Source organism: Tursiops truncatus, chromosome 12 (genome assembly GCF_011762595.2).
Source record: "Tursiops truncatus isolate mTurTru1 chromosome 12, mTurTru1.mat.Y, whole genome shotgun sequence".
Lineage (NCBI taxonomy): Eukaryota > Metazoa > Chordata > Mammalia > Artiodactyla > Delphinidae > Tursiops > Tursiops truncatus.
Window position 1 is genome coordinate 53,656,082 of NC_047045.1, and position 26,471 is coordinate 53,682,552.

At 38.9% G+C, this 26,471-nt stretch overlaps 1 protein-coding gene across 5 annotated transcripts in view; it reads left to right on the forward strand.

Moving 5' to 3' along the window:
* NCOA7 (nuclear receptor coactivator 7) overlaps window positions 1-26,471 on the forward strand; it is a 143,831-nt gene that overhangs the window by 74,388 nt on the left and 42,972 nt on the right. For 4 of the 5 annotated variants that reach the window (XM_019951689.3, XM_033867683.2, XM_073789564.1 and 1 more), the window contains 7 exons: window positions 7,431-7,510; window positions 10,892-10,999; window positions 14,933-15,046; window positions 15,602-15,727; window positions 17,440-17,624; window positions 21,725-22,770; window positions 24,020-24,188. In XM_019951689.3, the coding sequence (XP_019807248.1) occupies window positions 7,431-7,510; window positions 10,892-10,999; window positions 14,933-15,046; window positions 15,602-15,727; window positions 17,440-17,624; window positions 21,725-22,770; window positions 24,020-24,188 (1,828 nt within the window). The remainder of the gene's footprint in view (window positions 1-7,430; window positions 7,511-10,891; window positions 11,000-14,932; window positions 15,047-15,601; window positions 15,728-17,439; window positions 17,625-21,724; window positions 22,771-24,019; window positions 24,189-26,471) is intronic. The other variant, XM_073789563.1, reaches the window with a different exon arrangement.

Genomic DNA, 26,471 nt, shown 5'->3' on the forward strand with positions numbered 1-26,471 from the left:
TGATGAAGAAAAACAGTTAATGCCGTGGGAAATTTTCACAAAATATTATTACAGTAGAAAAGCAGGTTGACAATAGTGTATAGACTACAATTCCATCTTTGTGTAAAAGAAGGAGAGCTGTTGGAAGTATATTTACCAGAATGCAAACATTGTTTCTCTCTGAATGGGGGTAAAATGGGTGATTGGTATTTTCTTCTTTCATTCAACTGTATTTTAACTGTATTTCTGTATTTAACTGTATTTCTCTTTCAAAAATAATTTTGGATCGTCTTAATGTATTTAGCTTCTAGTCTTATATATTTATGCCTGGTTAACAGTTTGACATGTTTCCCTTCTCCAAAATGTTTTTTAATTTTTGACCTAAATCGCGTATAATTTAAAAATTAATTTGAAGAGAAAGTGAAATATTCACAAGAATGATGTTTCCTATTTAGGAACATTATATGCACCACCCTGTATTCAAGCTTCCATTTATATACTTCAGAGAACCTTTAAAACTTTTTTTATATATCTTTTGCCATTGTCTTGCTGTATTTATTCTTAGATATTTTCTAGTTTGATACCATTATGCTGGAACTTTTCCAAATAGTTTTTATCACAAGTATAAAAGATTGCTACATCTGGTCACCTTACTGAACAATTTTATGATTTCTGGATGTTTTTATGATGTTGGCTTTTGAGGTAGATAATTAATTCATCTGCTAATAATCAAATTTTCATTTCTTTCTTTTCAGTATTTAAAACTTTTTTATGACTAGAGATTCCAGAACAAAGTTGAGTATAAACTATGATAGTAGGAATTCCTGTATCTATTTTGGTTAGTGTTTTACTTTTTATATTTGCTTTTGGTTTCTGCTATAAGAATTCATCTGTTTACTCAGGCCTGCTTTAGGAGGGTTTAGAATAGTGCTTAATTCTAGAGACCATTGGGGAACAAGTGGGCACATGGAGTCCATTCTGCACACATGTTGCCTTTCAGGGCTCTAAAAGGTGGCCTCCAATAAAGGGCAGGGGTTCCCTCTTCCTCCTCAGGATTTCCAAGCTGTCTCCTTATGTTTGAAGTGTTTCTGCTTTCATCTCCGCTGCAGAGTTTATTTTTATGACCTTGATGAGTACTTGCGGTTTAGCCTTGCCTCACATTAGGTTAGCCTCTTTGTTGTAATTTAGTGGACTGGGAGATACTATGCCCAGAAGCCTTAAAAGCTTTGCTGGAAGTGCTCTCAGGCACTTGTCTTCATAGAACAACAGGAGTAAAAAGAATGGGTGGAGCTTGTGCAGTGCCTGTGGGTATCCCTCCCACTGCATACCCTGGAACCTTCTGTAAGGCTGGGGTGGCAGCCTCACTAGTGTGTTAGTTCAGGCTGCATTTAGGTAACTAACCAGGCACTGCAGTCCTGGAAGTGATGTCATGAAGTCATTTAGTTTTCATTCTTATGGGGAAATTGCTTTTGATATACAACCTTTAGGGTTTCATTGCTTTTTCAGAAGCATATTTCTCATTAATATCAAAGAGTAACTAAACATTCTTCATCATGTTAAGAAAATTCACTCCTATTCTTAGTTTTCTAACAGTTGGATTTTTAAAAATTTTATTCTTTTTAAAAATATAATAATGGCTGTTTAATTTCATCAGATGATTTTTGACATGTATCAGAGTGATCAGATATGTTTTTTTTCCTTTAAGCAGTTTATAATCATCTATCACATTAATGCTATATCACTCCTGTATTTCTGGAATGAAACCTTTTGCTTATGGTATAATTCTTTTAACACCCTGCTCTGTTCAAATTGCTGTTTACTTATGTTGACTGCAGTATTATTAATTACATTTGTTAAACACTTACTTTGTGCCAGGCTCTGAGAGAAACACTGTGCCCATTATCTCATTTAATCTTTTGAACAACATTGTGAGATCTCCATTTTACAGATAAGGAAACGGAGGCACAAAGATTTCAAGTGACTTGTTTAACATTGCACAGCTATGAGGGTTGTTTGGTGAATCCAGCTTGTTTTGACCCCAAAACCAAATAATAATCAGAAAAATGTTGGGTGACATAAGGGAAATGGCACATGACCTGACTTTGATTAATATCATCAGATTGCCATAACCAAATACATCTGTTCCCAGTTTAGGGCTATGTCTGTCATTGGAAACAGATTTTCCTGTTTACAAAGCAGGGTACCCTTTTCTTAGATCTAGAGAGACATAGACAATTGTTGCTCTCTGAATCCACATCTTTTGGATGCCATGGAAACTGTCCTTCCTCTTCAGACAAGTGTGTAGTGGGTCCTGTGCTTTCAGCTTCATGTACCTATTCAGATGGTCTTATGATAGAGCTGGAAGGAAGGGAGAGAACCGATTGTTCAAGAGGAGTAAGGGAAGAAGGGACACACACACCCGGTTGATGTAAGGCCAGAGAAAAATTGGTTCTGATATAATTTGAAAACCTGATAATTTTCAACATTCTGTTTGTGCTTGTTCAGATAGTTGATAATAGAAAAAACAAAGCTACACACTGACTTTTCTATCCTTCCTCTATCTATGTAGAGCTTATGGAATCAAGATCCAGGGAATTCACAGGTATCTCTTTGTTTCTGTTTTCATGTACAATAATGGATAATAATGTCCACTGTCCTGACTTCACTCAGTCCCCAGGGGTCTGTGCCAGGAGCCAGATGCTCTGGTTTCAGTGACATTGATATTGTCTCATTCTTGCTGGAATTTTTCCAGAACTGAAACATATAACCAGAGCTGCATTCCTGAACACCTCCACGCACCTTCCCCTATCCCCCTTCTCCCCAGCACACTCACATTCACACCTGAGATCACTACTTGAATCCTCAAAAATCCCCTCTTTGGATCTGAACCTCTTATCTTTTCCCATAAACCTGTTCTCCGCCTGTGGTAGGCAGAATAATGCCCTCATGCCCTCCCACCCTCCCCAAAAGGGATCCGTGTCCTAATTTCCAAAACCTGTCAGGTTACACAGCAAAGGCGAATTAAGGTTGTAGATGGAATTAAGGTTGCTAATCAGCTGACCTGAAGGAGGTGCGCATCCTGGATTATCCAGGTGCCCAGTATAAACATGAGGATTCTGAAAAGTGAAAGAGGGTGGCAGAAGAGAGCTAGAGAAACGGCAGCATGAGAGCACACGGCTTGGTGTTGCTGGCTTTGCAGATGGAGGGAGGGACCTTGAGTTGAGGAACGTGGGCTACTTCTGAGGTGAACAGGCCAGGAAACCGGTCTTCCCCTATAGCCTCTGGAAAGAACTGCCTGCTGACGCCGTGAATTTTGCCCGGTGAGACCCATGTCAGACTTGGAACGTACAGAACTGTAAGGTGGTACGTTTGTGCCTGTTTTTTATTTGGAGCCACGAGATTTGTGGTAACGTCTTACAGTAGCAATAGGAAGCTAACACGTCATGTCATTCTCCTAACCCCGTCTCGGTGCCCCTCACCTACCACTCCTCGAGCTCTTGCTGCCCTGCTTGCGTGTCCTAACCCCATGGGTGGCCGTGACAGCAGGGGATTGGCTGATTTCTTGCATGGTCTGTCACCCTGATGTTGAGACCCACCCCTGGGGGAACCCTTACTGCTGCTGCTTGTTGCTTTTTTCAGTATTCACTTTATTAAAACCTGACCTTTGCCACAATAACTCTTCCAAATGTCAGAACCCCTTAAAGCCCCAGTCCTGTCTTCACCTCCTTACATTTTAGCAAATAACTTTACTGATAGGGTTAACACCATCTGTCTTGAGATCCCTCCACTTTCATCTCAGGACCTCTGTGACCTCCCAGTCACCTGTTTCCAGGTTTCCATCTCTCATCCTCAGGGTAACATTTGACAGCATCAGTACAACTTTCCTTTAATTTTTTTTCACGCCTTTGTGACATGACACTCATTTTCCTATCTTTTCAATCCTCCCCACCTGCCAATCAGCCACACTTCTTTTCGGCCCCCACCCCCCAAATCTAAGCCTTCCTTAGGTTCTGTTCTCAAACCTCAGATATTCTCTTGGCAGTTGTAAGCGCCACGACTTCACAGATCACCTAGTGAAAGGATTCCTTTACATCCGACTTTATGCCTTTTCAGGCCCTGGACATTCTCCTGAACATCACCTTCTTTTAGCCCTAACACATGGAGAGAGAAGAGTCTTTCTGTAAACATATCTAGCATCTCCTCAGATGCAGGAGGCAAGAGCCTTGTTTTCTGGACACCCCTGGCCCTTCTGTGGGCTGGGAAGGGAGGAAGAAGCAGGGCTGTGGGCAGGGCACCAGGTCCACCTGAGGTCAACACAGGTTCTCCCCGTTCCCTGTTTCGGCCCCTCCAGGATTTATGAGAAACGAGACAGGTTAGGCAAAAGGGCTTATGTTTCATTCTTCTAGGGTTTTGGTCAATTTTGTCCCAGTTACGTTCTTACTGGGTGGGAAAACTGGCTCTGAAACTTTTCGAAGGGGGGGCGAATAGGAGGTTCTGAATAGCTTCTGAGGATCACCTGGCCAATTTTCTCCTCTGGCAGTAGATACTTTTATATCATTTGCTTCAGGTTTTTGTAAGCAGGGGGAGTTTCCGAATTTGGAGAGGTGCAAAGGGCCTGAGGAGGCCTAAAGCTTCAAGTAGAGGTGTCAGGTGTCATTGAGAGAGAATTCCATCCTTGTGGATGGCCATGAGTCCTCACCTGAAGTGCTGGAGGTGGAGTCCGCTCCTGAAGCACAGCAAAGGAGCTCTTTCCAAGGAGGCTTGGGTCTATTCCCCACTCTCCCCAGTGCCTTATGGACCATGTGCTGCAGAATCCATCTGGATAAGGTATCCAGGACTTCGCTTATTGAGACAAGCAGCCGGCCATCTTGAAAACTTACTGCAAGAAAATATTTAGGAAGTAATATGAAGCCTTTCCTTGGGCGTCACTGATATGAAGACGTTTGGGTCCTTAGAATGTGCCAGTTACTCCTCTGCTTTCTGTATTCAGTCAGCTGTAAAACTTAGTGTTCGGGTTGTGGCTTTGATTGGTTCCGACGATTTTCCTGGTGTGATGCTCTGTGAGTGAGCATGTTGCCCACCATCAAACTTGTCAGGCTCGTTGATCTATATTGGAAAGTTCATGCAAGCATATATAACGGATATCATATTAAAACACAAGATGCTCAAAGATGGGTACATTACGGTCTTTACCTCGAGGATTTCAAAATCTTAGACTCTGGCGGGTTTTTGTTCTCTTTTACTAATACTACTGTGATTGCCATTTTTCTGGCCTACCCACTTGTGCCAAAGGAAAGTAAGTTTTGTACTAATTCAGGTGCACATAGTTAAGTGTATCCTGAAAGGTTCAGCCAGCGCCTGTCTTTCTTTGGCAGCTGAACAGTACGGAAACTCTCATGATTTGGCGGCTAACAACAGTGCCCGCATTGGGACCAGAGATGACTAGGCACAGCCTATGGAAGGGCATGGGCTGTAGCTGCCACAGATGGGAAACAGCAGCTTAGGTTCTAGAAATAGGAAGCACCTACAGAAGGACATGAAGAGACTGTGCTGAAAGCACGAGGAACTAAAGGGACAGCTGTTTATGGTGACAAAGAGAAGGGCAGGAGTGTGGGACAGAGAGTGGAGCTGAGATATTAACAAGAATGAGCACCAGGTAGATGATCAGAGTTGTAAAATACTGTGATTGGGTTTTTCAGTAGGCTGTGTGGAATCTCCTGATCTGCAGAATTTGGAGATCTGAAAACCACAGTCAGTACAGCCTCGTCTTCCTGAAGTAATTTAGATGGGGTCACCTGACAGAAGGGAGGTCATTTTTTACAGCACAGGGATTTTTCAGGGTGTCTCTGGTTCTACAAATGACTAGAAAAGGATACTAATAGCAGCATCTTTTATTTTTTTTCTTGGTTCTTAATTTAAAATAATGTAAAAGAAATACTTAAAAGTCAGTAAATCCCATGTGAATGAACTGTTTTCATATTTCTGTGTTACCTTCCAGCTCTCGTCCAGTTTACCCACATTTGTTGTGTAGTTGAAATGATATTGTTGGTTTGCATGTGGGTGTGGGGAGTTGTAGGACCTCAGATGGAGAGGGACGCGTTAATCACACTTCAGAGTGCGTGGCTTGTCATCACTGGTCAGAGCTGGGCCCTTCGTTATTTATTCATGAGTTCCTTTTTATCCTCATTCCCCACTCCCGTTTCTCTCCCCGCTCCACTCCATTCTATTGTGTCCAATGCGTATAGGCTTTTTTCTGGATGTGGCCTTGAAAAATGTGTGTAGTTGTTTTGTGGACAGCTTTTTGAAATATACATAATGATACCATTCTGTACATCTCATTCTGTTTCTCTCGATGTAAACATGTTGCAGTGTATGCTTGGGCTTGTTATGCTCTGGGATTCTAGGCAGTAATTAGATATATTTTGCTGACCCTCCTGTTCGCTGCTGCCACAGATACTGTTGTTCTGTATACCCTCCAGCATGTTACTTCATGATATCTCCTGGGAGAGGATGTATATCTGTGGGTTAGTTTGCTGACTCATGTGGGCTACGTATGCTTAATTTGCTGGGATGGCTATACCAGTTTACATCGCTAGTAGCAGTTCACATCTTTGCCAACACTAGAATTATCCAGCTTTCTGATTTTTGCCACGCTAATAGATGTAAAATGATGCTGCGTCTTAATTTGCATTTTTCTGATCTCATACAAGTTAGAGCATCTTTTCATAGTTAATTCAATTTGGTACTTTTTATCACTTAATTTGTATCCATTGTTATATGTCTCTGGTTTTCAGTGTCTGGGTTGATACATTTAATCATAACAATTAGGTTGAATCATATGTAGCTGCCAAACTATCAGGTTGACCAGTTTGACCCTTAAAAATAGCGAACTCTGTGGTCCAACTTAATATGTTGTTGAACATATAGGTCTTTACAAGTTTTCATTATTATAAATAATACTGCAGTACATATGCTGTGCATAGCATTTTTCTTCTTTTGAATTTTTCCTTAGGATAAATAAGGGAAAGATTACTGAGTCAAAGAATGAACATTTTTATAGCTATTGTTACATATTGACAAATCGCCTTCTGAAAGGGCTGTACTGATTTACATTATACATCATTATACATCATTTATATCATGACTGTACTAGTTTTACTTTAACTTCGTCTTTATACATTATCATTTAAACGAATACTTGAATAACTATAAAGCATAACCTCATTGTTATTTGTACTATTTGATCACAGTTAACATTAATCATTTATTCAAGTATACATGGATGAACAATATGTTTTTATGAGTTTGGTCTATTTGTACATTTAGTCCACTTTTCTTTTAATCTTTTTTTTTCAAAGTCAATTCGAAAGTGGGTTTTAATATACTGTAGATTACCCTATCCTCAATTTCTGAAAATGAAATCATTCACTTATAAACATTTTATTCTCCAGATGACAATCAAAACAAAACACATGATAAAAAAGAAAAGAAGATGGTGGTTCAGAAGCCCCAGGGTACTATGGAATACACTGTAAGTATAAACAGGTAGAATGAAAGTTTGTTAATACCACTAGATTTACATAATGTTTCTCCCTGACACATCCTTCCCCTTAGTCATTTCTCTTCCTTCCTTATTTTTTCCCTGGGTATACCTGTTACTTGAATTACCGTTTGATATGCCAAGGACGACCAATTTTAGGTCTCCATCCCAGACATGCTTTCTGAGTTCCCAAACCAAAGATTCAGCTGTCTACTCAGACATTAACTTAGACCTCCGTGCTTGGTCTTTGTTCAAGAAGCTGTGGCTCCATCATCCGTACATTTCTACAAACCAGAACCTTAGCCTTAACATCTTCTTCCCATTACTCTCCATGTTCAATCTTCCTTTCCGTGACCATCCAGCAAGTCTAGGCCAGATCCCTTCATTTTTCTCTCTCATGAAATCTTTACATAGTTTATCTCCGTTTAACAATATTGATTCACTAGTGTGATTGTTATATCTAGATTGTGCCTTAATTCATTTACCCACAGAGAGAGACTAGATTCCTCTTTGGTCAGCACTCTGTTTCTGGTGCTTGCAGGGTATAGGCCTCCATATGAATCAGCACATGAATAATGCAGCGTATGTGTCCGTTACTGCACTTCCACGTTAACATGCTCATCTCTCTCATTGCGCCATGAGCTCCTGGAGCCCAGGAGCTGTGTCTACTTATCCTAGGCCTGGCGTAAAGTGGGCACTCAGTTATAGATCTGTTTTAATTCACTTTGAACCAGCATTGCTGAAGAGTGATCTCTGACTTCTAGAAAGAAATTAAGTGCTGTTGCCATTGCCCCTGTGTTTCCCTCATGTGTACTTCTTTTCTACTCATTATCTGTGTGCCGTGCCAGGCTCTATTTAAGGCAAGCAGCAAGGCCTGTCCCTCCCTGCCGTTTCTTCTGGAATGGTGAATCCTCTCCAAGCTTCTGTAGCATCACACTGAAGAGCCCTGGCACCCGCATTTCATGCTCAGGGCTCTGTGAACACCCCTAGGCATCTTTCTATGGTTTATAGGCTTGGTCCTTTCCAGAAAGGATTTGGGGGTGATTATATATCTCACATTACCGCTGTCTGCAATATATTGTTGATCCCCATAACACCTAGCACAGTTCCTTGCCTCCTAGAAGATACTGAGGAGGTGTTGGATTATTTATCATGAATAACAATATTAATTCTAAAGCCACGTGTGTAGCCTACAGTGTGATTCACGAGCCCCTCCAAGGAAATGAGAAGTATCTTTGCTAGGAGATGCTTCACATAGCACGTACTAAATAATGCAGTGAGAGTAAAAAAATCAACCCCAAATTAATTCATATAAACAGGTGATCAAGTTAGTAATTCAGATCTATCCACCTGATTGAGTTATGTTATGGGGATTAGTTTTAGTTGGCAAGTTACTCTGTGTACTTGTCGTCGGAAATAAAAGGGGATCCATAACTTCGTGTTTAGAGAACCGTGACCGGAACCCCTTACCCGATTGCTTACGTTGCTCCAGAGCTGTGGATGTTCAAGCATTCTGTTTAGTTTCAAACATGTATTGATACCAGTATCCCTCCCAGGGTCTGTAACTTGGTTCCATATGTATGTCTTATCCTTGTGTAATAACGGCAGATTGTTAAAATGTTTCTCCTTTCCTGAAACCCCTATACATAGTATCTTCAAGTGTTTGTGTAAAAGTATGAAGCCGATTTATTGATCACTTGCCATGAAGTAAATGCTCTTGAATTAGAAATTACAATTATGTATCTCAATTTGGATGAAGAAACTGAGGTACAGAGAAGTTAAACAAGTGACCCAAGATCACACAGCTGGCAAGTGGCAGATTTGGAATTCAGGTCCAGCAGTCTGGCTCTGGTCTGTGTAATCAATCTGTGTCTTATACTGACGCTAAACCCTGAAACCCCCCAGATTTGAATATGTTATGTAAATGTATGATATTTGAAAAAAATATATTTTAAAAAAGTTTTTTCACTTTAGTACAGGTGATTTTGCTCAGGGTAAGGTAGGGGCATAGGTTAAGTTCTCAATAATTTTTTAAAAATATACGTATTTATGTCTTGTTCTAGAAATACGTTGAGGTAATTTTAATGCAGTCGGTAACTATGAACTTGGTTAGCCTGAGACAGTTCATCTAGTTGGTGGGGTTGTTTTTGTTTTTTTTTGCGGTACGCGGGCCTCTCACTGTTGTGGCCTCTCCCGTTGCGGAGCACAGGCTCCGGACCCGCAGGCTCAGCGGCCGTGGCTCACGGGCCTAGCCGCTCCGCGGCATGTGGGATCTTCCCGGGCCGGGGCATGAACCCGTGTCCCCTGCATTGGCAGGCGGACTCTCAACCACTGCGCCACCAGGGAAGCCCTAGTTGGTAGGTTTTTGACACTTAAGGGCAGTGAGTGGTAAGTTGAATTCTACATGTGTACCTTTGCCCCTGTCCACAACCTCCTGCAGCCACCTCAAATTTCCACCTATAATTCGAGGCTCCCCTGGTGGAGCCAGTTCTGCTTACAGGGTCAGCCACCAGTGTTGACCCAGGGCTATAGTTGGGAACTTCTCAGTGACACTCGCCAGAATGACCTCCCGCTAACAAGTTCCATCCAGTGACCCTGGACAGGGAGTCTGTCCTGGGATATTGACCTCACCAGAGGCAGCAGACTTCTTTTTGGGTGGAGCTTTTTCACTGAAGTTTCACATCTTCTTACTGCCCTTTTTATTCCTATTCCCCTTCTATTAGAGAAGGAAAGAAACATGTACACCTGAGACATATCACAAGTTTTATAGATTTAGAGAATAACACTAATTTGGCTGACCATGGGAAATTGTCATTTTTAATGTCAGTGAACAATTTTTGTAGCTAATCCGAAGTTCTTTTAGATTTCCCTGCCTTTCACTTTTTTCATTCATCAAATATTTAAGTGCCTTCTACGTGTCAGGCACTGTGGGGAAAAAGGCCATTAACAGGCCACAGTCCAGGAGCCTAAAGTGCAGTAAAGAAACAGGCAAATAGACAGACAGAAAAATGCAAAGAGAAAAAGTAGTCCTGTTACCCCTAGGAGTGGTATTGTCTGTAATATTTCTTTTCTTCTTAGCTTTATATTATACCTCATACACCCTCTACTCCATACACCTAAGTTGTGCCAGAGTAAGTTTAGAAATCTGTTAGTGGACAGTGAAATTTGAAGATAAGGGAGTCCAGAAATGAATAATATCTAAGACTTCTTTTAAGAATTGAGAATGTATTCTCTTTTTTCATAATACATTTGGATGTATGTGTTACATTTTTATTCACTCATATCACAAATAGATTAATGTTGACTATCAAGAGGAAGGTTTTGTTTGCTTTTTGCTTTGTGTATTGAATCTTGTTTGTTTGATTATTCTAGGCTGGAAGCCAGGACACCCTAAACTCCATAGCACTGAAATTTAACATCACTCCCAATAAACTAGTGGAACTGAATAAGCTTTTCACACATACTATTGTTCCAGGCCAGGTAATGATCTTCTTGTTGAATTTTACTTTAGAGATTTTGCATTTATTTTTGTTGCCATTTTTGATGACTCACTCTTAGTGTCACAGGATTATCATCAATGATAATGTGCATTGGTTCAGTCTTCCATTTAGATCCAAGAATTCTGAAAGCATCCTGGTACTTATGAACTGTTCAGAGATGAATGCTTTGCAAATGATTAACACAGTTGGCAAACTATCATTTGTGTTATAGATGTTTCCATCAAGAGAAGTTAAATTAATGTAACTTTTTTCCCTGTAGAATTTCATACAGATATTCTTAGAATATTTAATTTAGAATTGCAAGTTTCAGTTTAGTCCACTCCTGGGGTCCATTGTGGTCATTGTTTTGTTTTAAATTAGACAAAATTTTTGTCATTTTGGTCTTGATTTGATACCGTGACAAAAGAAGTGAATCCAGCCAAAGGTGGAGACATTCAGCAGGACCATCAAGAAAAGCCTACAGACACACAAAAAGATGCTCAACATTGCTAATTATTAGAGAAATGCAGATCAAAACAGCAATGAGGTATCACCTCACACCGGTCAGAATGGCTGTCATTGAGAAGTCTACAATAATAAATGCTGGAGAGGGTGTGGAGAAAAGGGAACCCTCCTACACTGTTTGGTGGGAATGTAAATTGGTGCAGCCACTATGAAGAACAGTATGGAGGTTCCTTAAAAAACAGAGCTACTGTATAATCCAGCAGTCCTTCCCCTGGGTATATATCCAGAAAAAACAAAAACTGTAATTCAGAAAGATACATGCACCAGTGTTCATAGCAGCACTATTTACAATAGCCAAGACATGGAAACAACAACCCAAGTGCCCATACACACAGTGGAATATTACTCAGCCATAAAGAAGAATGAAATATCGCCATTTGCAGCAACATGGATGGACCTAGAGAATATTATACTTGGTGAAATAAGACAGAGGAAGACAAATACTATATGATATCACTACACATGAAATCTAAAACATAATGCAAATGAGTCTATATACAAAACAGAAATAGACTAACAGATGTAGAAAACAAACTTATGGTTACCAAAGGAGAAAGGGAAAGAGAGAGAGACAAATTAGGAGTATGGGATTAACAGATACAAACGACTATACATAAAATAGATAAGCGGCAAGGATTTACCATATAGCACAGGGAACTATATTCAATATCTCGAAATAATCTATAGTGGAATATAATCTGAAAAATATATATATAACTGAATCACTTTGCTGTACACCTGAAACTAACGCAATACTATAAATCAGTGATATTTCAATTTAAAAAAAAAAGCCACACATTTTTTCCCAGGCTTTTAGTACTTTGTTAAACTAAATGAAATTGACATGTCATATAATTTTGCCATTCTCGGTTAATCCAGCAATTTTTTAAATACCTTCTGCATAAGATATTCTTATGTTTCTACTTGAAAACTACACTTAGCCAATAAATGTAAATGGCCCAGTCATAGGCAGATCCTTGTTGAGGCCAAGTTTCCAGTCCCATCTGTAGAACTACTTGGTTGCCATGAGCACATTCCGGTTCCATTATTGACTTACTAGACCATGTTCCTGCATCTCTACATTAGAGTGACATTTTTATTCAGGATGTATACTGCTTCTTCTAAGTATAACTTCATTCAGGCAATGGTGGTATTCTTTGCGTTTCTTTCACGGGCAGCAAATGAAACCAACAGACCATAAATTGGCCAGTTTGTACTATCATGCTTTTGGTATTTATGTCCTTGTCAAAAGGAGATATTACTATATTGCTGATACCAGGTAATTGAGGGGAAATATGAGTTAAAACTTTTTAAAAATTAATAAATTTTTATCTCTGGGAAAATTAGATTTCAGGCACTTTTATTGGGTTTCTTATAATCTGGGGTATTGCTGCATAATGTGTAACTGACCCATAGCAGTGAACCTAGGCTTACTAATTCAAGGCTGAAGACTGTAGTCACTGGGACTTAGTAAAATAATTTAGGGTGATTCCTTATTCGTTTACTAAGTGAACGGGATTAAGGTCCAGCAGCTAATAGGAGGTATAGGAACTGTTTTAATATGCCTAGTTAAGGGTAAAAATATAGAAATAGGTGCCCCAAAGCTTCATTTCCTTTGACCCTTTAGTAACTGTTTGACTTGGCTAAGTCACTTCCTTTTTTGACCCTGGTTTCCTTATCTCTGAAATATGAGGGGTTGGGCTGCATTATCTCGGATGTCCCTTCTAGCCTTTACTGTGCTGTGTAACCCTCATATAACTCAACAGTTATGTGCTGTTAGTTGTCCCAGCATCTAGCTCCACTCATGTTTTTTCTGGCAAAGATAAGGAATTGAGAAGAGTGATCCAGACTCACTTCCATGTTGAAGTAAGACGTATTCTGACTGAGCTTCCCTGTGTTCAACTGTTACTTCTGTCTACAGTGCAGTGAACTGTTTATGCATAGGAATTATCCCTTTGATTTGACATTTAGAGTGTCAGACAATAGAATCTCACTCTATGTTGCCTAATGCCTGTCAAGAGCTCAGGTGCAAAAAAAAATATGAATGGAGAATTGTTTGGAAGAAATGACATCTGTCCGTCCCTCTAGCCTAGATACATATGATACATAAGAGCTGTAGCCTTCTGTAAATTGCTTTTATGGAACTCCAAACTTCTGACATTTTCCATTGACCCATTTTGAAATTGTAAAGAACAGTCCTCCAAACTGTTTATTGTATTTACTGTCAATGTGTCATCAAGGACAAAGAGTTCACTGTGAGACACTTTTTTTTTTAATGAGACTTCATGGGAGAATACTTGTACTTCTAAGAAACTGGTTTGTTTTTATTTTATGAACATTGAATTCTGTTAACTCATGATGTCTATCTCTTTGCATTGGTTATTTGGAAACTTAGAGCCAGTTTTATGGCCCACTTCTCAATGAATGTTTGGTAATTTTGGAGCACAGTTTCAGTATAATCAGTCCTCATCTTATTTCTCCTTGATGGTGATTTTCCCACCTTTATCTTAATGTGTCTTTTGTTGTTGCCTCATTTTTTCTGGATTGAAGAGAGATTTAAAATAACTAAAGTTAAAATAGAGAGATGACTGGAAGGATGGAAAAGAGTGAATAACAGTGTTAAACAGCTGTTACATGATTTGCTCTGAATTATGTTTTATAACATTAGAGGTCACTTTAAGGCTGTTTTTGATATAATGCCAGAATGTAGCCATGTCTCGTGAAAAAAGTGTTGAATAACAGAATCACAATAACATTTCGGGAGCCAGAATACTTTACAGAAGGAAGCTATTTAGTACAATTCAGGGGTTTTTATTTTATTTTATTTTTTAGATAACCTAAACAGTGATGGAAGAGAAAGTATTGATTATTGATACTATCTTGTACATTGATACTATCTTGTACAGTTTATCGTATAAGGACCTTACTGCGTTAGCACTCAGGGCCTGCTTAGAAAGCCTAGATGTGTCCCCTTCCTTCCTGACACAGGAATTACGTTTAGAAGCACGCCATGTGACTCTCTCCTCTATTCCCTTGTACTATTAGTACCCTGCCCTGGAAGGCTCTTCCCTCCCTATCCAAATCCTATGTATTGTCCAAAGCTTCACTTGGACCCACCTGCTTCATATGGCCTTTGCAGAATACTTCCCCACTTTCCTCTCCCCTCTGTGAGCTCCTGCAGTGTGTTCAGTACCCTTTGCACTGCACACATCTGCACACATTCATATTGCTGAGTATAGTTTCATGGATTAGTCTGGAAGGCCCCAAGTAGCTCATGAGTTCTGTGACAGCCAACTAGGTCTTAGTCACACACCCAGCCTGATACTGTACAGAGAGTAATTGCTCTAAACACTGCCTTGTGGTTTGCCCAATTCCTGGGACTCACCTAGCTTGTCTTCCCCATTCTCAGGTTCTTTTTGTGCCAGATGCCAACTTTCCTTCCAGTACCTTAAGGTTATCATCATCCAGTCCTGGTGCTACTGTCTCTCCTTCATCATCAGATGCAGAATATGATAAACTGCCTGTATGTATTTCATTCATGCACTGAAGTTCATATTTCTCAGCAATGGTTTTGAGTTATTGCAGAATTCTACATGTTATTTTTCACAAGAGTTCATCTGAAACTCTCCTCCCTCGACAAAGAGGTGGGGTTAAGTAGTTTGTCATTAGTTGAGAGAAGAAACCTGTTCACATTTAAGGTCTCAAAGGCAGAAATGCATGTCTTATTTATGTAGAAGTATGAAGTTAAACTCTCAATGAGACCAATAATTTATTTGTACTACTTTACTCCTTTTTCTAAAGAATTTGAACCATGAGTCCAATATAAATTCTTTCATTTAAGGTATTTTTTAAGACACTTGATGAGGCATTTTTATGGGTTCATACATATGTGCTTTTTAAAAATCTTAGTTTGATTTGGGTGATACTTTTGAAGGTTGAAAGACATATGCCTTTTTTTATGTTCACGTTAAATAGGAACAGGTTACTTACAGGGAACGTAGATGGCTTGATTCAAATAAATGAATAATCTTTTGAAAAAGTGCTTCTATTTGATTTTGGAAAATTTTGCTTTCTAAAGGATGCTGACTTAGCAAGAAAGGCCTTAAAACCCATTGAGAGAGTCTTATCATCCACTTCTGAAGAGGACGAGCCAGGCGTGGTAAAATTCTTAAAAATGAATTGTCGCTACTTCACCGATGGAAAGGTATATGGCTATGCCATTTGTTTCCTTTTCTTGGAGTCTATGGAAAACTAAACTAGTTCCAAAAGACTGAAGGCAGGCTATTTTAAAATATCTTACCCGAAGTTTCAGCTTTAACATTTCACAACTGTCCATTAGTTTTCCCCTCTTGGATGCCTGACATTTGACTTACTGAGGGAATAACAGTCATCACGTTGAAATGCGATTCTTTGTGACCTTGGGTTTATTACTTATATTTCAGTTCTTAGCCCATAAATTGTTAGAGAGACAGTACAGAATGTGTTTAAGAGCAAATGCTGGAGTCGGGCTCACTGAACTTAAATTCCAACTCTACCACCACTAGCTCTGAGACGATGGGCAAAGTATTTGAATTTCTTAAGCTTCCATTTTTCCTCATCTATAAAGTAGGAACAATAATAAAATTTAACTCATAGGGTATGCTAATTAAAAGAAAGTTCATGTGAAGAGCTAAATACCTAACCTGGAAAATGGTTAAGTTCTCGACCTGTTTGCCGCTAGAAATTCTGGTATGAAAAATGTCTGTTACATCTTGGTTTCAGTTTTTTGGTTGTTGGTGTTTTGTATAAAGAACAAATCTGACATTTTGTGAGCCTCTGAAGAAGGGGTAATATTGATATAAAGCGAATTCCTGTGCTCATAGTAGAGACTTCATGCCAGGTTCAAATGGTAGGAAAATACATTATTGATATGCACTTGAAACTTTTGCAACCAAGACTAAGTAGTGCTGAAAGGCAAAACTTTTTGCCAAGGTGATCACTAAACTCATTAAGAGTATCAAAATAAATAACTTACCTAGGGCTTCCCTGGTGGCGCAGTGGTTGAGAGTCCACCTGCCAATGCAGGGGACACGGGTTCGTGCCCCGGTCTGGGAAGATCCCACATGCCGCGGAGCTGTTGGGCCCGTGAGCCATGGCCGCTGAGCCTGTGCGTCCGGAGCCTGTGCTCCGCAACGGGAGAGGCCACAACAGTGAGAGACCCGCGTACTGCAAAAAAAAATAAATAAAAAAAATAACTTACCTAAAGGGAGTTATTTATATCCTGCTGTCCCTGGTTGATAACATCCCTGTGGCCAACAGGGTCTACCATATAAACTGACCAAGTTTCAGACTTTAAGTACCCACCAAGCTACTGTTCTTTGCTTTCGCTTTCCATAGTTTGGATATATTCACTTTTGTCTGCAAAAATTTCATACTCCTATTTGTGTCCGATTTTGCTGAATGTGGGCTTTCTAAGCATCTTAGAGCAAAATATTAGAAGTGCAGCCGCTCCCTTAGCACAGTACCAGGCACTTGCTGGACAGGTAGTGAATATGTGCTGAGTGGATTGTAGAGTACCCAGTTCTCAATTTGGAAGGTACCTGGGACAGCCCTTCTCATTTTACAGACAGGACGTTGGCGAATCTGAGACATACATGTGAAACCCAAGATCCTACCACAATTGTACTATTGCAGCAGCCATGCTAGAACCAGGCTCAGCTGATTGCCACAGCGAGGCAAGGCTGTTTCTCTGCTCAGCACACTGCACCCAACGTTGTATTTCATCAGCCTGTTTTTTCCAGCCCTTGTAGAGGGGATGCAATTGCCCTGCAGGATACCATGGTTCAGAAGGTCAATGGAATGGTAACATAAGTTCATTAAAGCTGCTAGGGTGGTTGCATCTTGCCTGTAGCGACTCTGTACTGTCTTTTTCTTCAGGGTGTGGTCGGAGGTGTCATGATCGTTACTCCTAACAATATCATGTTTGACCCTCATAAGTCCGATCCCCTGGTCATTGAAAATGGGTGTGAGGAGTACGGCCTCATTTGCCCCATGGAAGAGGTTGTTTCCATCGCGCTCTACAATGACATCTCCCACATGAAGATCAAAGATGCCTTGCCATCGTAAGAGATCTTTCTTTGTTTACCAGAAAAAGGGGTATTGGGAGAATTAAATGCAATTAAAAAGTGAGGGCGTTGGCAGGAGTGAGAGATTGTGTAGAGGTGAATTTGAAGGTAGAATATTTGTGCACTAAATTTTAAAAAATAGAAAAAGGAGAGGAAATGGAAATGATAAGGTCAATAAGGAAGAGTGAAACATTCAAATCAAAAAATCACGTAATAATGGTATTTCTTTGGCTTATTTTTCTGAAGAGCAATGCATGTTCTTAATTTATGAAAGAATAAATGAAGTTTCTCTGAAAGAATTTGTCTGATTATCGATAAGAGAATAGTATTTTCTCTTTGGTTTAATTGGTAAACAGAGTTACATTCTTCCTCATTCAAATTCTAGGATAGGTATCTTCCCAGCTCATGTGTTTCCTTAATCCTGTGTGGAGAGAGATTTGCATGGACATGCAGAGGCACTGCCCCTGTAACCAGAATACCTTAAGTGGTGTGCAAAGGCTGTAATAGTAGTTTGTTTTGTCTCTTAAATGTAGATGGATATTACTTTAGTCCTGATTACTTTTGCCTTCTAAAACTGAGGTTTTTGATTTAAAGAAGCTCCCCATGAAGAAAGGGTTTAAGAAAACTCAGAGAATCGATTCACTTGTAGGGATAATCTGACTCTTTCTGTCATTTTGTCAGTGTGCCTATTCCTGTATACTATGTATGTGCTAGCAGTAGAACACTTTAGAAACTCTCAGTGATAGCAAGGTAAAGGCAAAGCAGTGGGTCCAACAGGACAAAGGGAAGCCAGCCCCTTGGGCTCAGGAAAAGAAGGGAAGGTAACTAGGGAACTAACCCAGACACAGCGTCCCTAGGGGTTTATGCCAGCAGGTTCCCCTGGACTTCTACAGTCCTTAGCATCTGATCCACTAGACCCTTACATGCCCAGCCACTGAAGGAACCACTGGAGCATGGTCACTGGGTAGTTTCCAAGTTCTGGCAGAAGTGCCTAGAGGTTTAGGAGGCAGTGTAGCAGACCAGGCAGTCCTGCAGGATGATGCCTGGGTTTCCCTGGCTCTGCCACTTATGGCTCCATGACCTTCACGAGTGACTGAATCTTGAGCCTCGGTTTTCTCATCTGTAAAATGGAATTAATAGTATTCTTCTGCTTGCAGAGCTGTTACAAGATCTAAAAGCATTGATATACCAAAACTCTTAGAAAATAGCCTGGTACCTAATAAGTATAGGCTGTTTATTTGAACCTTCAGTTCATATCTGAAACTCTAATCATTGTTCTGTGGGAATCTTTTATTCACGCAGAATGAGGCTTCTGATGCGTCTTAGTGCGCGTCTCTTGTGTGGCAAGGATATGAAGATAAGTGGGTCACGGCCCCTGTCCTGCAGTTTACTGGGTGCGACAGGTGGAGAGAAGTGGTAATTGAACAACACTGTAGATACAGACGTGCACACGGCATTCCATGAGAACCATGTGAAGGAGTGTCCAGCTACCTTGGAATCTTAGATGAGAAGGAGGAGAGGGAGTGAAAGAGTCACTTTTGGGAAGAAAGTGTGAACATGAGGTGACAAGAGGAAAGAAGATAAGAGTAGGTAAAGATACAGTTAAGTTTGGAAGTGGATGCACAGGCAGATAGGGGCATTTCTTGCCCAATGATGGCTTCAGTGGCGTAATACTGTTACACATCTTCAGCTTAGGATGTTAAGTATTCTTTTAATAATAGGGAAGGTACATTCTTACAGAAAGATTTCTCTCAATGTGAGATTGTGTTTCATGATCCGGGCCTAATGCTGTAGATGGGGGGAGAGAGAGGAGTTGAGAATTGGCTCCTAATGTGTTGAAATTATTTCAGAATTGTACAGTGATTGCTACCGTGGATGCAGGTCTATAAAGACTTCTTAGGCTAATGAACAGTATGTGCACCAATGAGCAAAATAGAATGTGGTAGTGGAATCAGTGTGAAATGAACTTGGTATTGACCTCAGAATTCCATCAATTGTTTAAAGTAGTTTAAATTTCATTATTTAAAGTTGTATGGTAAAACAAGAAGTGCAAATTATCTAGCTGCCACGTGCAAATAGTTTTCAAAAGAGAGAGAGTGTGTGTGTGTGTGTGTGTATGTGCGTGTGTAAAATCTCTCCATCCTCACCTTCAGGCTTTATATATTTTGTGTAAGACATTTTGTAACTCCAGCTGCCACGGAGACTAGGAACAGAACAACCGAAAGGATTATTGGTCATTATTAGGTCTCTGGCTGAGTCTAGAAAACATTAATTAACAGCAGAGCCAGTTGACACCACTATGTACTTTGCCCCGACAGAGCTTGACAGTTGTGATGCAGAAAAAGAGATGGCTGAATTAATCCCGGCTTGGATTAGGTAGAACAAGAAGGGAGGGATAGACAAGAAGGTAATATAGGAGGCTGATTAGAGTGCAGTCGAATGCATTCTTTGTGGGGGTCAAGCTAGCTAGAGAAGGAAGAGATGAGGAAGGGGCTTAGGTGTTCATGGAAGATGGTTTTGCTTATTAATTTGCTAGTTAAGTATGTGAAAAGCTGGGCTTCTTTGTTACAGGACTTACTTTGGCCTTTAATATGCCAAATTAAATTTTGGGTCTGAAAATGGAAATTATACTACATTACACTAACTTATTTGACTCTAGAATTGAAGCATCTTTAACATCTGAGATGCTCACGTTGAGCAGAACACTTTTGTATGTGCAGGTTCCTGAAGAACAGAGATACTGTTACAATTGTCTTTTAGCATGTGGTGTTTAGGGGCTCGAGGAATGATTATTGAATTGTAATGAATTATGAATTAGAGGCTTTTTAAAGCATTTGTCAGAGGCTGACAATTACATAGGCTTTTATTTTGTATTGGAAAAAGCATGGGTGTTCCATGCAAGTGATCTATTTGGTAACTTTGGGGAGACAGTTCAAGTTCAGTAACTTGAACTTCCTGGCACTTTGTTGAGTATTGTCATAAGTATTTCAAAGCAAGAATAATAAAGTATTACCTGAATATGATCTAGCCTTTTTAGAAAATTTATTTCTGAAATCCAAAAATATTATTTTTAAATAGGGTTTTTATACCTCTGTGTTTTAACCCACTATCGACACTAGGGTAAGCGGGAGTACAGATTTAAAAAAGTGTTTCTTGACAATTTATTTTAAACTTTGGAGAGCATGTTTAATCAATGTTTTCTGTGTAAATCAAATCTGGGTAGTAGAGCATCTGTTATTAAGGAAGAACAATTAACTGTGTCCCAGTTCAAAATTTTATAGAAAAGTAAATTGAATGAGCTCTTACTTATAATAATTAGTATAAATTTCTTAACTCTTTCATTTTATTACAATATCAATTTTACTTTATGGCAATGAGTAACTGATAAAACCTCAAATCTGCGTAGTAAAGCATCTGTTATTAAGGAAAAACAATTGACTGTGTCCCAGGTAACTATAAAATTTTAAACTGTAAAATGGAGCAGGTGCTGTATATACACAATAATAGTGGAAATCATCCTCTTGCATCTCCTTCAGGAGTAGAAGGATGTCTTTTATTGGAAGCATCAGATCTTCCAAAATTATGGTTCAGTGTCAGTCATTTTATAGAGCAGTTAAATGAGTAGCTACTCAGTCAATGAGCCATTCAGAATTAATGTAGTTGGTTTATGTACTATTTTATAAAAAAGGAAAAGCCTTGAATATCTAAGGAATTTTAGTCATAGTACTGAAACAGTCCCTCTCCTTTGTCCTTCATGAAAATCAGAAACATTATTTCATCATTAAAAATCTGGTGGGTGACATCTCCATGTTCATAAATGACCTCAAATACCATTCATTTGCTTCTAATAGGATATGCGAGCAACTCTCATGGTTCTTTATTTTGCCACTTTTTATAGTTGATTTTATTTTTCATTTTGAAGTCAATTTCTGGATTTCATTTCCTTATTTTAAAGTCCTTTAAACATAAATTTAAGTTGTAGTATATTTATGTTTTGGTTTTTGGCTGGGTTTTGTTTTGTTTTTTGCCTTTCATCCATTTTGTTTTGGTTTTTGTTTTTAACATTCCATGTGCACCCACCATTTTTCCCCCCACAGTGACCTACCTCAGGATCTTTGTCCTCTGTACAGGCCTGGAGAATGGGAAGACCTGGCTTCAGAAAAGGATATCAACCCATTCAGTAAGTTCAAATCTCTCAACAAAGAAAAACGGCAGCAGAATGGAGAGAGAACCATCACTTCAGATTCCAAATCAACAAGACCTTTGGAGAAGTCAACAGAACACACAGAAAAGAAACCCTCAGACAGCTCTGTGTCAGACAAGTTAAAGAAACTGGAATTCTCTGCAGAGGCAATCAAACGGTCTGCCGCAGTAGCTAAAGTCAGCAAGGAACTTTCTGACACTCAGGCTGCATTTGAATCTATAGCCAAAGAAAATTCTCTCTTAGGAGAAGAAGACGACTTCGTTGACTTGGAAGAACTTTCTTCTCAAAATGATAGTGGAATGGACAAAAGAGACAGCTCAAAGGAGTGCCTTTCTCTTGACCCAGCGGAGCTAAGGAAGACTAAATCACAAATAATCAGTTCTACTATGGAAATGCAGGTGCAGTCAGCCCTGAACTTTTCAGAAACAGAGTGTGATGCTGAATTGAAGGGGACCCTAGATTTAGAAACCTGTGAGAAGCAAGATATAATGCCAGAGGTGGACAAGCAGTCTGGTTCCCCAGAAAGCCAGGTGGAAAACACATTGAACATACATGAAGATCTAGATAAAGTTAAACTCATTGAATATTACCTTAATAAGAACAAAGAAGGGTCACAGTTACCTGATAACTTGCAGAAGGCAGAATTAAGTGATGGCAAAAGTATTGAGCCAGTGGGAATAGACATCACTCTTAGTAGTTCTCTTCCCCAGGCAGGTGATCCCCCGATTGAGGGCAATGAACAGGCCGATAAAACCTGGGTGAAAGAGAGAGCACCCCTTCCATTGCAACTAGGCTCTTCTACAGAAGAAAATATGAATAAAGTGGATCCAGACTCCTCTTTGGAACCTACTCTGGACAACAGCTGCCAGGGTGCACAAATGGATAATAAATCTGAAATTCAGTTATGGCTATTAAAGAGAATTCAGGTACCCATTGAAGGTAAGCCACTTTTAATTTCTTTATATTCTGTTGTATAGGCATATCTTGTTTTATTGTGCTTCACAGACATTGCATTTCTTTTTCTTTTTTTCTTTTTTTTTTTACAAATTGAAGATTGTGGCAACCCTGTGTCAAGCAAGTCTATGGGCACCTTGTTTCCAACAGTATTTGCCCACTTCATGTCTCTGTGTAATTTTGGTAATTCTTGCAAGATTTCAGACTTCATTTCATTATTATGGTGATCTGTGATCAGTGATCTTTGATATTACTGCTATAGCTCACTGAAGACTCAGATGATGGTTGGCATTTTTTAGCAATAAGGGATTCTTTAAGATGTACTTTTTTAGACATAATGCTATTGCACACTTAACAGACTACAGTATAGTATAAACATAACTTTTATATGCACTGGGAAACCAAAAAATTTGTGTTACTTACTAGATTGCGATATTCACTTTATTGTGATGGAACCAAACCCACAAATATCTCCAAGGTATGCCTGTATAGCTGCCTTCCTAAAACTTGTACATGCAATAGCAAAAGTGGTATAATTATTCGAGAACAGCATTTTCTCAATAGGGTATATATCTTTACATTAGAAGGTTTTGAACTGCATAGGTCCACTTATACACAGATTTTTTTCAATAAATACGAAATACAGTACTACGCCATCCATGGTTGGTTGAATCCATGGAGGGCCAAGTCTAAAGTTATACACAGATTTTTAACTGCACAGGTGTCAGTGCCTCTAAACCCTGTTTTGTTCAGGGCTCAACTGTAATTGGGAAAAATTAGCAATATATGCTATCTATTTTGAACATTAAACTATGACATAGAATTCTATTTCAAAAGTAGTTCGCTTTTTTACATCTTTTAGGTAACTTTCCTTTTTCACTTCGAATTTCTAAATCTAAAGGAGTTTTAAAAGGTTTCTGAAGGTATTTCAGTTCTAAACTGAATTGCGTTATGGTATGGTTGGGTCCTCAGTACCGTTCATTAATATGTATTCTTGTGGGTTGTTACAATTCTCCACCCTTTGCTGTTTTGTGTGTTGGTTTTTATCCTTATTCCTAGTTTGTAGCATCTCATGTGGTGTAGACAAACCTGAAACATCCAAAGCTTTTTCCTTTTGTGCTAAAGAAGATCTGAAAAATTTAATTAGTCCTAATATGACGATGTTGTATGATGTTTATGCCAGCTATCACCAATATCGTCAATAATGAGGAAATTTTTTTCATGTGTGATTCAGATATACTTCCTTCAAAAGAAGAGAAAAGCAAGACTCCACCCATGTTTCTGTGCATTAAAGTGGGAAAACCAATGAGAAAGTCCTTTGCCACTCACACTGCAGCCATGGTCCAGCAGTATGGCAAACGAAGAAAGCAACCAGAGTACTGGTTTGCTGTTCCTCGGGAGAGGTGAGTGTGAGCTAGAATGGGAAATCTGTTGGTCAAGTAGATTCTAATTGCATCTTGATTTTTAATTTAATCTTGAAATGATTTTATTCTTGAATAATAGGTTTTTCTTAATTGTACATTTTAGAATTTCTAGAAGGATATTATTTCAGTAGCTTTCTGCTAAAGGGTGTTTTCAATATAGCAAATTTGAGATCATCCTAGGTACTATGTGCCGAACCACTTTCAAAACTTTCTACCCAGTTGAATTTTAAATGAAGGAAGATTGAGATATTCTAAAGTGCCAGTAATTGCAATTGCTATTCTGTTGGGAATAAAGGAATATGATGGAGCAGATCCAAACCCCAAGTGCAATAGAGAGGCATGATTGTAATTTTAAAGTGCCTGTTATTCTGGGGGGACTAAAGATTGCTTTCGCCTTATGGAGAAAAGTATCTGTGACTCAGCAGCGTGAGAAGTGTAACATGAGATCACCTGGGTACGCTCGAGGGGCTATATACCTCTAAAGAGATTTGTGTTTTTAAATTGCCAAAGAAGAAAATTTATTGGTGATGTGACAGTCTAGGATAGCAGGGATAGTGACATAGACATTCTTCAGCAGTAGGTCACTGAAGACATCTTTATAATAGAAATATTTAGGAAATATTATTTTTAGAAAAAATTGTTTTTCCTTTGTATGTAATAGAATAAAATATACTTTCTTTACAAAGGCCTTGCAATTAGTTTCCAAAATTGTTAAATTCACACATTTTTCCTTCTCCTAACTAGTCATCAAGGCATACTTTTTGGCTAACGTACCTACCAAGAACAAATACTCACTGAGCTTCCATAAGCATGAATCTTTTTTTTTTTTTTTAATGAACTTTCCCCCTGATATCTCAGTAGTGAAGAGGTCATTTCATTTATTTATTTGGCTGCACTGTGTGGCTTGTGGGATCTTAGTTCCTCAACCAGGGATTGAACCTGGGCCCACAGCAGTGAAAGCACTGAGTCTTAACCAGTGGACCACAAGGGAACTCCAAAGCATGAATTTTTAATAAAGCAAAATTAAATTTCAAGCACGAGCACACCTTCTGGCTGATTAGTACCCAGAATGATAATTCTCATCGAGTTGCCTGATTTTAATAAATCATAGTTTAATGTGAAGATAATTAATAGGATTTTAATGAACAAATTTGTTAATATTTTTTCTGGCTTGGACACAGACCCATGTTTACATAGACGTTAAACATAATCTGTTTCCTATTTACAAAATACACTCCTGTCCTGTGCTTGCAGCCCCAATGCTATCTCCACGAAACTTTAAACTAGGGACACTGAGGAGATACAAAGAAAATATGTGTCTTTCACATTTCTTCTGTTGAAATATTTTTAAATAATAAATTTCTGAAATCCTATTAAAATCAGTGTTCTAGAATCAGATGTCATAGATGGACAAACTGATTTTAAAGGTGGGGAAAACAAAGCACTGAAACTTTCAGCCACATTTAGGTTATGTGGATTCCTCATCCGTCAGGAAAACTACCTATCATATGTTTTTTTCTCTGGAGAAATGTACTGTTTATAATATAAGGACATTAGGATTTTTCAATTTTATTATCTTTAATGAGACTTGTGCATACCAAGGAATCTTCTAGAGTAAATTTTTTGCAGTCTCACACATGTAGTTATTTTACTGTCATTCTTTAACCCAGAATAAGTCTGTAATGCTGAAACAGTACTTCTCTTTGACCTCATACAGAGGTGGTTTTTGTGAGCTTTTTAAAGTAGGTCACTTGTTGAATTCTATTACATTGTGTTTTATAGTGTCCATGATTTATTTGTCTTTGGCTAACAAATAACCTGACATTCTTAGTTTTCTTTCTTAAGCTAATCATTAATTAACCAAAGATTTTTCTGGGAGACGTTATCTCACTATGTTAATGATTTTTTGTATAGATGTTAGGAATTTTTTTTCTGTTGTTCCTTTATGTATTTCCATCTCTACCTACCCTTAAGAAAAGCTACATTTTAGTTTAAGATAGGGAAAGATGAAGAAATTCTATAGTTAGCTCCCACCCAGAACTCCAAGTGCACAAGAAATAAAAGTTCATTTTTATTTCCAATTTATGAAATTCTTCAGGACTTTAAGGTCAACAAAGTCCTTAAGGAGCTAGGAAGTGGCGTGCAGTGCTTTTCTCACTCTGATGATAATTTCTGGATTCCCTTGCTACATCAAACTGAGCATTTCTTCTTGCCTTTCTATTTAATGGATCTTCATATCATTGGAGTTTCAGCAGCAGAGTG